Source organism: Pholis gunnellus (assembly GCF_910591455.1).
Source record: "Pholis gunnellus genome assembly, chromosome: 17".
Classification (NCBI taxonomy): Eukaryota; Metazoa; Chordata; class Actinopteri; order Perciformes; family Pholidae; genus Pholis; species Pholis gunnellus.
Genome location: NC_136544.1, coordinates 10,541,891 through 10,554,259, shown reverse-complemented (window position 1 = coordinate 10,554,259; position 12,369 = coordinate 10,541,891). Strand labels below are relative to the sequence as shown.

General features: G+C 47.4%; 1 protein-coding gene across 1 annotated transcript in view; it reads right to left on the bottom strand.

Annotated features, from left to right (window-relative positions):
- adgrl1a (adhesion G protein-coupled receptor L1a) overlaps positions 1-8,826 on the bottom strand; it is a gene marked incomplete at both ends in the record, with an annotated part of 49,115 nt that extends 40,289 nt beyond the window's left edge. Inside the window, one exon of the mRNA XM_079178316.1 lies at positions 8,757-8,826. Coding sequence (XP_079034442.1) covers positions 8,757-8,826 — 70 coding nt within the window. The remainder of the gene's footprint in view (positions 1-8,756) is intronic.
- Positions 8,827-12,369: the final 3,543 nt, after the last annotated feature.

Genomic DNA, 12,369 nt, shown 5'->3' with positions numbered 1-12,369 from the left:
GCGTGGGACTTAACTTTATGGATTCACTGTCTGAGTGTGTGTGTGTGTGTGTGAGAGAGAGAGCGAGGGAGAGAGTGTGTGTGTACGTGGTTGTGTATCAGCCAGATGGCCTGAGGCCTAGCTGGAGCCGTGGCTGGCTCTGAGCTGAGATGAGATGAGATGAGCAGAGGATAAGCTTGGACTGGCCATGGGCTACGATTGTCCTTCACTCTGCAGGAATCCATTAAGGTTTCAGGGTCTCTTTAGCCAACACACACACACACACACACACACACACACAGATGCACACGTGGCCATTTAGTCGTGCCTGTCAGAATCATAATAGCTGGATGACAAAGTGTCTTCCTCAGCAGCAGCCATATGTATAGGTGGATCTAATCCCACACTGTGAGGCTATGACTCACCTCCCGTGGTATATAAAACTGTGTTAATACCTGTCATCCGCAAGAAATGGTTACCAATTGTCCCACATACTGATAGCGATATGAGCCAATTTGATAATTACATGAGTGGATATGCACAGCAAGAGACGGAAATCTCTCTCACACACACACACACACACACACACACACACACAGAGATAGGGGCCTGGTGTCACTCCAGGGCAGCTGGTGTGAGAGGCTGAAGCGTTTGCCTTCATAATAGAAGCTCCATACAAATTAAGAGCCAGAGAGAGAACTGATTTGATTTGACTCATTATCCTCACACAGTAATTAAAGCCTGAGGCTGGATAGATGTTTGGACCGTCAGACAAGAACATCATTTTGCAGAAGCTAAGCCAGTCTCATTCGTCCTCTACCGTTCCAAGTCTCCGCATCTATGCTCATTCAAATGCACGCACACACACACACCTACACACACACACACACACACGCACACACACAGATGTTTGCCAAGATTCAACATCAATTGGAGATGAGGAGACATGACCTGCATCCAAGAGTTGTGACCAGCACTTGAGGAGAGTTAAAAAGAAAATCTGGTTTGTTATTTCAAGACGGACTTGGAGAGAGAATTCTGAAAAGTTCACAGTACGAATAGAAAAGAGATTTCTCTTCATTGAAACATGACTGAAAAACGTTCAATCATCAGCGGTGTGCTTTTAAATGTAAAAGCACTTTGATTCCAACATCATTTGACCTTGGACGGTGTTATCACAGACACTCTATGGCGTGTTTTCTCAGAAATAATTGAGTGAGACGCTTTGGCCTCACAGGTAGCCACGAGCCAGAGACTATGATAGCGACTTGGCAATTGACTCACAATGAGAGCTTATACGTGCGGCGATCTGTGGCCCTAAGGCTGACTTGTTAGCTGGATGGCTGACCGTCTTTCGGGGCCCGAAATGTGATCAGCCCCTCTTAGCCCGTCTGTTCCAGCAGTCGTCTCCTACTGTTACTCATCAGCATAGCACTGAAGCGTAGTGCCAGAGAATACTCTCGCCAAGTGGTATTTGAGACACTTGGCATGCTTCTGATGAGGTGGGATTCTTGTTACATCCCCGTCCTTAAAATGAACTTTTAAGTGGCATTAAGGCTAATAGGAGAGTATCCTCTTTTTGCCCGGAGATAGTAGTGGAATATTGCTGTTAAAGTATACTGCATACATCTACATATGCCCTTGAAGTCGGCTCTGGACAAAATATAAATGAGTTTCAGGTTAGTTCCTGAGTAAACGTGTCCAAAAAACCAAGTACTTCTACAGCCATCGGACAAAACCAAAGACGTATCAGTGATGGGAATCCCTCTCTAGTGCAGAATTAACCCGACCAATTTCTCCAGTACTTTATCAGCTTAGCGCTGCATCTTAGCGACTCATTTAGCACTGCGAGTTAGCCTAATGGCTCGCTGGAGCATGGCCTGTCAGCACAGACAAGCTGAGGCGATGCGGCCACGACTGTCACATCCAGGCAGCCTTCAAGCTGAGGAGTTGTGACAAAGTGACATCCTGAGACAAACCTAAAGGCCTAACATGAGGGTGCAGGGGGTGGGGGCTGTGTGAGCTTGTGGGACTGTGTGTGTGTGTGTGTTGATGGGACGGAGGAACGCTGGCCTCAAAGCTAGGATGCTATCTCATCTCCTCTGCCTCCTCCGCCTGTCTAAGCGAAGGAGACAGGGGAGACGAGATGAGGGGCGACTGTATGGGGAGTCACCCGTCGTGCTATAAGGTCAGAACACAAAGCAGCGCCAAAATGACACACATCTACTGTGATGGAGCCGAGGCAAGCTAACACACAGGAAAGGAGAAAAGGAAACGGCAGAGCAAATTAGACCGGGTAGAGGGCAACAATAGAAAAAGGTAGGAACCGTCAAACCAGATGCCGGCCGAAGATGAACATGACGACCGTTCTTTGTGGAGGCACAAGGTCACCGACATAAAAGGAGTGAGGCAGATAGATTTGTGGGAGAGAGGACCTCCTATTGTTCGGATCCACTCAGCACAGACAGCCTCTCTCCTCAGCAGCCCGCGAACTGAACTGAATTACAGCACAGCCCGTAACATTACATCATTCATAAGAGAATTTAACGTGCCCCCGATACACACACACTCATGCAACCCATTCTCATGCATTTGCAATGATGCACACACACACACACACACACACACCAGAGTTCTTGCAGGCACACAAGCCCTAACGCTCATCCACCCTCAACCTCGAGAAGTCAGTGTGTGTTGACAAACTCTGCTGTGGGGGGAACTAGCAGGCATAGCAGAGAGATCAAGACAGGCGGTTAAAAAAGCCATTGAGACGCGGAGCAACACACACACACACACACACACACAAACACACACAACTTGAGGAGGGAGGCGAGACAGGACGTGCTCATACTGTCAAACAAACTCATTGCTGGCCCTGGCGCCTAATTATGCAATAAAAGCGCCTCAGCGGGGGGAAAGCAGCATCGCCCAAAATGAAAATCAGCCTGCCTAAAAAGTAAGAGATTCACCTGGTGTAAAATATCCGCCATCTCCCCAGGGATGGGAGCTGTGCTACGGGCCCAACACAACTCTATTCTGCTCTCTGTTTCCAGCGCATATCACAAGAGGCAGGCCAGCAGACAGTGAGTCAGACCTAGATTCATACAAACATTGTGGTGGAGTAAAACTGCTGGTGATGCAGGGAAACAGCCACGGGGATGAGGGGAGAATAGAGAAGCAGAGAGAGGAAAGTTGGGAAGGTGGTGGGAGACCGAAGCAAATAAAGTGATAAGAAAGAGGGATGGGTGTGAGAAATAAAGTGTGAAGGAGAGAGAGAGGGGGGGGGGGGACTGGGTGAGTATACCATGCAAGGCCTGCTGTCAGAAAGATGTGCGTGCGCATTTTGGAAGAGTTGCAAGTCGCATCCAGAGACCAGTTAGGAAAGATGAGTGTCAAAGCCCAGCCCTGCCGCTGCATTAGACACTTAATTAACCTCCGTGTGCGCTAAGCCAAAGGTTTGGATGTGTGGACAGAGTGTGTGTCTGGGTGTATTTTTATGCACATGTTTATGAGCTGATCGATCGGTTTGCCAGTAGGTATCTACAGTGTGCAGCATTTCAAGTGCTCCGGTGCCTTCATTCTTCATATATATATATATATATATGAATAAAAAATGAATTTGGCTGTGACGCTACTGAATCCTTCTTATTCTTGTATGCCATCTTGTTCACCTGCAGTGCAATGAACATACTGTATGTTTCCTCCTCTCTTCGTGTTTCCTTTTTTTCTTTTTCACCTCAGCAACATCCCTCGATCCCTCATCAAATTTCATCCACCCGGAAACTCCCTCATTTACCCTCCCCACCCGTCCTCTTCACCCTCTCCTTGTTCTCTCCATGTCTCCATCCCTCCCTCTTGTCCTGACCCTTCACCTCCAGTTTTCCCCCTATTTCCTTCCCATCCTCCTTTCTCCTCCTTCATCCCCTCTCGCAGCTCTAGCAGCCTCCCCGCTCATCCATCTCTCTTTTTGCTGCGTTTCTCTCTCTCTCTCTCTCTCTCTCTCTCTCTCGCACACTCTCTGCCCTTGCCTTCCAGCCATAAGCTGCTGCTGGCAATTATCAATCTGCAGTCCACATAACACGCGAGAAGCAAATGCACACACTCTGGAGCAACACGACACGTGTGATGCATACACACCAGCGCTCCTGCACGCACTCCCATACCAGCACTCCCGGACACATGCGCGCAGTCCTTCACGGCTGCAAAGCCTCGGAAGTTACGCAGCAAGGCCCTGAGAGAAAATAGGCAGCTATCACACGACTGCACAAACAGGAGCACAGTCCCCAATCCTTTATGCAGGAGCTTGTTTGTGGTACACAAATCAATGTACACAACTACAAGCAAAATGCAAACACACAAACAAAATGGGCACACGCACAAACACGCGTACACTAGCACTGTGAACGAATGAATAAACAAAAAAGGCACGGCCCCTGTATACAGGCGCCGACACATGAGAGCAGTGTGTGTCATCTTCAAAGGGAGGTTTGAAAGAACACACCGCCACTCCGCCCCGGCCTCTCCCTCCTTCTCCCCGCCCGCCCCCCACCCGACTACCAATATGTGTTCAAAGGCCATCCATTAACCTTTCACTCACACAGGCCTCTCTGTGATCTACTGCTCTCAGCCAAGGGCTTTGAAGAGCACAGCAACCACCAGCACCGGGAAGGGAGCAGAGGAGGTAGAGGAAGACGGAAAGAGGCAAAAGGGAATGAGAGAAAGGGGGAAGGAGGGAATGATAACAACAAGAAATGTGCCCCGTTAACGGATAGTAGGCAGAGGGTAAGGAAGGAAAGCAGAGCCAGGGGAGTGACACTCGAGGAGGGAGGCTGGACAGAAAGAGGGGTAAGGCGATGGGCAGAAGGGGAAGGAGGTGAAATAGAAGGTGGAGAATGGAAGCAGGAGAGGGAATAGGAAGGGAAGGCCGGCAAAGAGGAGGGGAGTTCGGGGGAAGGACATCACGACGCAGAGAGAGGGAGTAATAGCTGAGGTGTTAGGGGAGGGGAAGCAGAGAGATTGGATGAAAATGAGTGCAGAGTGAGAGAAGTGAGAAGCGACGACTGTTGGAAGTAAGATGGGGGAGGCAACGACAGCTTGAAAAACACACACAAGAGGAGAGGCGGAGAAAAAAGGCTTTACAGCAGTGTTTTTTATTGCAAAACCCAAATGATACGCCGCAATATTCACAAGCCACTAGATTAGCAATTAGTGTCAGCTTTATGGTGGAGAAAAAACAGAGTAAAACATATTCAAAGGTCATTTTCAGACAAAATGACAGCATTTACTTGTCTCTGTGAACACATCCATAACTAGCCGGTTCTGACGGTCTATAAAACACAAAGTTATTGGATACTTGAAAATGCAAGTTGTATTTTGTCTGTCTATAATTCTACAGCTTATTCTTACGGCAAAGGAAATTGTAGCTAAAATTTGTTGTAGTGTTGTGTCTGGTGATACTATGATACTTCTCAAATTAATTAAATGTATGATTAATAAGGAACCTTAACAGCTGCAGATGCGGCACGTAGGAGAAGTGCAAAGAGCGTGAGGTTAAGTTCACCTCATTTAATTGTTATTCTAGTGTCACCTGATTGTGATCAGTTAACGCCTCGCACGACTCCAGTGCTCTGCCTGAAGTGTGCTCAATTTTTATGATTGCTCCAAAAGTGTAGAGCTTTAAGTTTACAAAACACACATTAAAGCAATATGCTGCTCAGCAAATTTTACAACAACAAGAAGCCAAGTGCACATACAGTAGCAAGGTTAGCGGCACTATCTCTTTATTGCCTCCTCTCGAGATATTATTGCTACAAGCCTGTCAGAGAATCAATTCTTATGAATTAGTGAGTAGGTTGCAATTTTAAAATTATCATTTTAATATTGTATTGCGGGACTGAAAGACTACTCTCTCTCTCTCTCTCTCTGTGTGTGCAAAAATTAAATATTGGATGCGGTTTCAGGTCAAGTATTATGTTATTTACTTTGAGCAACACTTAGACCCGGAATAACTGTCAGCTCGGTCATAAAAAACCATCTGGCCTGCAGAGGCATAGTGAATTCTTCATGTGGCCCTCCGTTGAAAAAATATCTACCCAACCCTGCATTATAGAAAGCAAAATACTGCATCAGGATCCGTCCCCATTCAGACATTGTCACCATCCAAGGACAGTCAAGAGACTAAAGCACTTTGTTGAGAAGATGTGTTAAAAGAACAAAAAGCCAGTCTTTCCTTAAATAATAACTCCTGTTCAGGAGGAAAAGGCACAGAAGACAAGAGCCGGGGAGAGGAGGGGACGACAGATAAAAATGTCGACGTGTGCACTAAAGGACCAGGGGCCTTTCCACGCGACTGATCTGAGAGCAGAGGCTTAAATACAGGGGAGACGAGAACAGATTCCACCAGTCAGCTGGCACCGGTGTCCTGATACGAGTGGCACACGCACACATACTCACACACACACACACACACAGACGCTTTCACTGGAATCGCTACGCACTCATGGACATACATGTACATACTTATAAATGAACACACCTCACACGCATTACAGGCTGTAATGTCCCACAAGTGGGCTTGTTATGGTCTAGCTTCCACCACTGGTGCACATAAATACTAACACACACACGCACGCGCACACGCACCGATGCTTGTGCTGTGCTAAATGAAAGCTCTGTGTCAGGACTTCATCATGTACGGCGCAGCTGCCTGCAATGCCTGCCACATTAAGCAAGCCTAATGGGCTTTCAGAGCAGCAACACTACGTATGAAGGGTTGCACATTCTCGGGCGTTCTGTGGAATCAGCGGGACATTCGGTTTGTCGGGGTTTGCGTGTCAGTCTGCCAGGGAGCTCGCCGAGTTGGGCAGTCGGAGGGGTTTTGTGTGTATATACTGCAAGGAGCATGACTTTTATTTGCCCCGGTTAATTTGAGTTTGCGTACACAGACGAAAGCATTGTTTTTGTTTCACACGGCCATTACGTTTTCGAAGAGACGTGGAAAATTGCGATTTAACAAGATAATCGGGCAGGTGAGTGAGGGCCGTGGGACAGAGCAGGGAAGGAGTCTGTCTACAAAGCTCATGCTGGTTAGGAACATTTTGCAATACAGAGCTGGTTCCATAGGAGAATAACTGTGTGAGTGTTGGGGGTAAATATTAGAATGTGCAGCCAGGAGTAGAGTGAGGTTAAAGCATGGCAGATTAGTCGGGACACGGAGGAGGAGCAGAGGTACACATTAGACTGTGAAGCCATGTGTGATGATCCTGCAGGTTTCCAAATGAGCTTTGATTAGCCTGAGAGTGATTTTGGCGACTCTCGTCACATCAAAAAAAAAACCCTGCCCTCTTCCTTTAGACTCCTACCTCCCTCGCTTCCTTTTTCTTCTTCTCTCCTTCTCTCTGATCACACTCGCAGTATAAAGAGAATACATTGCAGCCAAAATTCAGCTGCCAACATTATGAGCACCAGAATGGTGTGGGTGTGCATGAGCATGTGTCTACGCGCATGCCCGTGTGCCTGATTCTATTAGAAAAAAAAAAAATCTTAATTTCATCAAACCAAATGTTGCGCCAGTGCTTTGGGGCTGAATAACAGATAACAGTCAATTGATTATTAATGCATTATTAATACCCCCCCAAGTGCCAGGTCACACAGATAGTTGGATTATTTTTCACACCCACCCACACACACAAACAAACACATCGCCAGAGGCCAAATGTGTCCGATGGAACAGAGCGTACGCTACTCAAATCCAATGTTACAAAAGCAGCCAAATTTAAGATGGGGCGGGAAAAAAACAGCACCTATTAAAATTAGAAGTGCACCTGGCCAATCAGAGCTTACACAGAGGGAAAGCTCAAACCACTGCTGACACAGGCGTATACAGACCCAGTTTCATTCGAACCTCCCTCGGTTTCGTCGACTCCTCCTGCTTCGTCACTTGCCCCTCCCTGTGGCGACTGTGTCTCCACCTAATGCTCCTCCCCCCCCCTGTGCTCGCCCGAGCTGTCCGTCACCCAGCGGCTCGTTGGCAATGGAGCTGACTGAGAGCATACAGCAGATGGTGTGCTGCTGTCTGCGTGGCAGGCCACTAGCAGGACACCCAACAGCTCCTCCCTTCCCGCCTCGGTCGTCCGCCTCTCCCTGCAATCCCTGTTCCGTCCCTCCTGCACATCCTCTTACCACACACACCCTCCAGCGTCACTCCGGCCCAACCAGGTCACCTGCTGCCAGGCTAACAGCTAGCACACACACACACACACACACACACACACACACACACACACACACACAATGAAATTTCTCATGGTACATGGCACATTCAAGGAGGTCACACATATGGCGCCATTACATGCACGGATTCCCCCCTTATATTCTTGCCACGCTCCGACTAACATCAAGATGACAAGAAATTTTATTGACATTCACACACACTCACTCTCCAGCTCGCTCACGAGCTCTCTCCATCCCCAGTAGAGGCCGTTTGGTTAATCAAGTGCAGTGCTTCTAGCCTGGTCAGCAAGTCAATATACTTACAACCTTCATCACGTAGCTGACGCATAAATATTACATCCTCATTTGCTACAACCTGGTCAGGCCAGTTACAGTGAGCCCGACAGGAGCTCACGTGCTACATTACAAGCTGGCTCAGTGGAGCAATACAAAATGATCTGTATTACTGTGTATATATATAAATGAACAATATGAAGTAAAAAATTACAAATAAATACTGAATGGACATGATTTTTGTCATGCGAATGCCAATGTTCGTTACGCACCTGGCGAGGTCGGAGCGACATTGCTGAAAGCCACAGCACAGGTGAAGATGATCCAGGCTGCTAGAGCCATGTTGTGGGCAGGGCAAGGGGGGGCGGTGCTACAGCGTAGAGGCGGTCAGCAGGCACAGGTGAGCGGGGCGGCACTTCCTCAGCTTACACCCTCCCCGAGGGTGATCCTGCAGAAAGAGTGGGATAAAAATATCAGAGAGGTAAGGGCCTCGTAAACATTTGTATGTAACTGTATGTTCATAAAGAGCAATTATTCTGCCGTTCTGTTTTTCAATTTCACCCCTCTCAGTATGGCATTTGAATTAGACGGCGATGACTAATTTATTCTGTGTTCATCACTGGAATATGTGATAATAACTCTGCACAAAAGTGAATGGCCCTCGAGTGGTACAGCATACTAAATGGTATCGGAGCAGGCGGAGGAGAGGAGAGGAGAGGAGAGGCTCCCCCTGTGGTGGTCAGGTATAATGATCAGACGGGGAGATCTGAGGCCATTTTGTGCAGGACGGCATGGCAACAGCTGTTACCACTACCGGCTCATCACTCCGCAGCGTTTGAACGCTTGATTCAATCAGACATGCAGCATATGTTTTCGGGCCGTAAACGGGGCTACATTCAACATGTGAGAAATGCTCGTCTCCTTTTGTGTTTGCGTACGGGCATGCACACAAAGCGAGACGGTGAGAAGCGGTGACTCAGTCAGCGGTGCCTTATAGGGCTCACACATCTCTGTTGCCTAATGAAATAAATCATAATCTGGAAGTTGAGCTCTGATTTCTTCTGGAAACTGCTCTGCCCCTCCAGGGAATGAGAGACAGAAAACAGTAGGGACGGTATTGTTGGAGCTAAAGCTCCTCCTGCTGAGCATGCTGATGAAACAGACAGATTGGACTGCGTCTGTCTGTATCTGTGTGTGTGTGTGTGTGTGTGTGTGTGTGTGTGTGTGCAATTTTTTTTAATTTTTTTGGATGGGGTTTAGAGGATTTCCTTTGATCTCTCCAACCCTCTATCTCCTTTATTTAATTGATCCTTACAACTTGAACTGTAGGAGGGCATAATAGACTAAGCATGCACACACACACACACACACACACAGGTTTGGCCACTATACAGTCCTAGCATTTTCAGCTAACCCATACAATCAGCCCAACTAATTTGTCCCTGGCTGACAAGCCAACAGACCTTTTCAGAGCCAAACATATTGGACGGTAGCAAATATGTCATGCTTAATCGCACACAGACTCAAATGTTTTCATTGCATGATGTGTTTCAGCCATTAAATGTGATAAAGCGTACAGATGCTGGGTCGAGCACATGTAGCAGAATATGTAAAAATATCTGTCTTACTGTGAAAATATTGAAGGTAAATATTGTGGAATATAGGTGCATCATTTTTAACCCGAATACTAATCTGGATTTCAAACTCAAAATATAAGTAAAACATTTGGAGCTCTAAAACTGGCATGCACTTTCGTAATCTTTTGATCTTTGAATGTTTGCTCAACAACAACACACACGGCAAAGCTCTCTTCTCCTGGCAGCCAAGATGGCAGATCCTGTGACTGGGTGTTTTCACCCCCTCTCTTCGTCATCACTGATTTGGCTTCCCCTCCACCTCTCCAGCCCCTCCTCTTCCTGACCTTCTCTGATATTTACCCTCCTCCCCAGTGGCAACGCCCGGCCCGCAGCCACCGACCTGCCTGGGTGTCGCTGCGTGGATTAGTATGTCTGATGTCGTAGAGTACGAGCAAGACGGCGCGGGAGGGAAAGGGGGAGGGCAAGCGGCGGAGGGGGAGAACGCAAGCGGAACAGGGTACAAAGCACATCCGCAGCAGCTGTTCTTTACACCGACGTTTATTTCTATCATGTGCGCACAAACACACAAACACAACCTCCGCACTAGTGCAGCCTGTGCCTTAATTTGTGTTTGTTTGCGACCACCCTCTATGACCAGAAGCTGAGAGAAAAGGACACGCTCAGGGGGAGGGCAGGGGAGACAAAGAAAGAGTAGAAAAGCAGTAAACAAATAGCAATAGACATGTGATGTGGTGCTGTAGAGGGCCTTGGCGGCGCCGCTCTCTCACGGCCTTTCCTCCCCCGCCCCCATCCTCGCTGTGTTATTAATGGTCAAAAAGCGATCCCCTCCTGTGCAGTGACAGGCTGTCGTTATTTTGCTCCAACTTCTGTGGTTTTAATAAGAAAAATCTGTCTTTCCTCTTGTTTTTTTTTTTTTTTTTTACTGTGCTTCTGTCTGTACTTTTCAACAATAGCTCTCCTGTGGTCTCAGAAGATGAGGAGGGTTAGAGAAAAGAGCAGGGAGGGAGGGCAGGTTTGGGATTGAGGGAAGGAGGGAATGAAAAGTGCAGGGTGGATAAATTGATTTCATTTTGTGACAAAACGAAAGCCAGCATTACACAACGCTTCATTTCAATGTGGTGGGAAGGGAGAACAGAAGTAATAGAGGGAAGAAGGATGTAGTGGTGGCCAAAATGGAGGAAAACAAGAAACAAAGGAATGAAAGAACGACGGAACAAATAAATGAGAGGAGGCATCACGCTGCCTGACTAAGCAATAAACAAGGGACAGAAGGAGCAAAGGAAGTAAGGAACAAACAAAGTAAGGGAAGGATGACTTTCTGCATAACGAGAATAAATAAGAGAGAGTGGGAGGAGAAACTGCTGAAAATAGCAAGAACAGAAAGGAATAGTAAGAAAACAGGAAGTAATGTCAAAGGAGAAAGCATTTCTTCTGCCTGTGCCTGTGAGTCAGTCTGCCTCTGGGGGGGAGGGAGGTTGGGAGTCTTTGCTGGGTGCGAGATGGGTGTCTTCACCCTCCGTGCTCTCCCTACTTGGTGGATGTTACCCACCCGAGGCCAGAGGCTGACCTTTTTTTTTTGCGCTGATCACATCCACAGTTATTATCATCGCTATTCCTCTTCTAATAATGTGACCGGAGCCCACACAAATGGGAGGAATGGACGGCACTTTTAAAAGTTGAGGAGGGCGAGCAGGAGGGAAAGAGGGAGGCAGAGTTACCAGCTCCGTCACCCTTTTTTGGGATGCTTCCCTTCTGTTTCTCCCAACTATTCATTTTAAATGCTGCCTTGATCTGAAGCAAATGGCCTTATTATCCACTTCTATTGGATCATTACGATAATAGCCGTGATCATTAAGGATCTGTTTGCTTTAGCGGACATGCTTCTTGCAGAACAGGGTGTCACAATGTCCTTTTGTGACAGGGTGGGGTGCTGTGTGTGTCTGTCACGAGAACCATTCATGTTCACCCCATCACACAAATTATATCTGTACAGAAGAAAGCGGCATTTAGGAGCATTACCCGACCAGAATCAAAAGGAGGGAGAACAAAGAGTTTACGTCGACAGTTTTTGCTGCATAATTAGCAAAGCTGGTGGAACTCTCAGAGCTCCAGGCTTTCTCTCTTCTGTTTTTTTTCTGGAATCTGATATCAAGGTGGGAGAGACAAGTATGATAAGTGCGAGTCGACTCGGTGCGTGTGTGACTGTGCAGCCCCGTGGTCAGAAGGCTAGAGATCCACACTGCTGATTGGACTACCACTGCAGCTTTAAAAGGAAACGCGTTGCTAA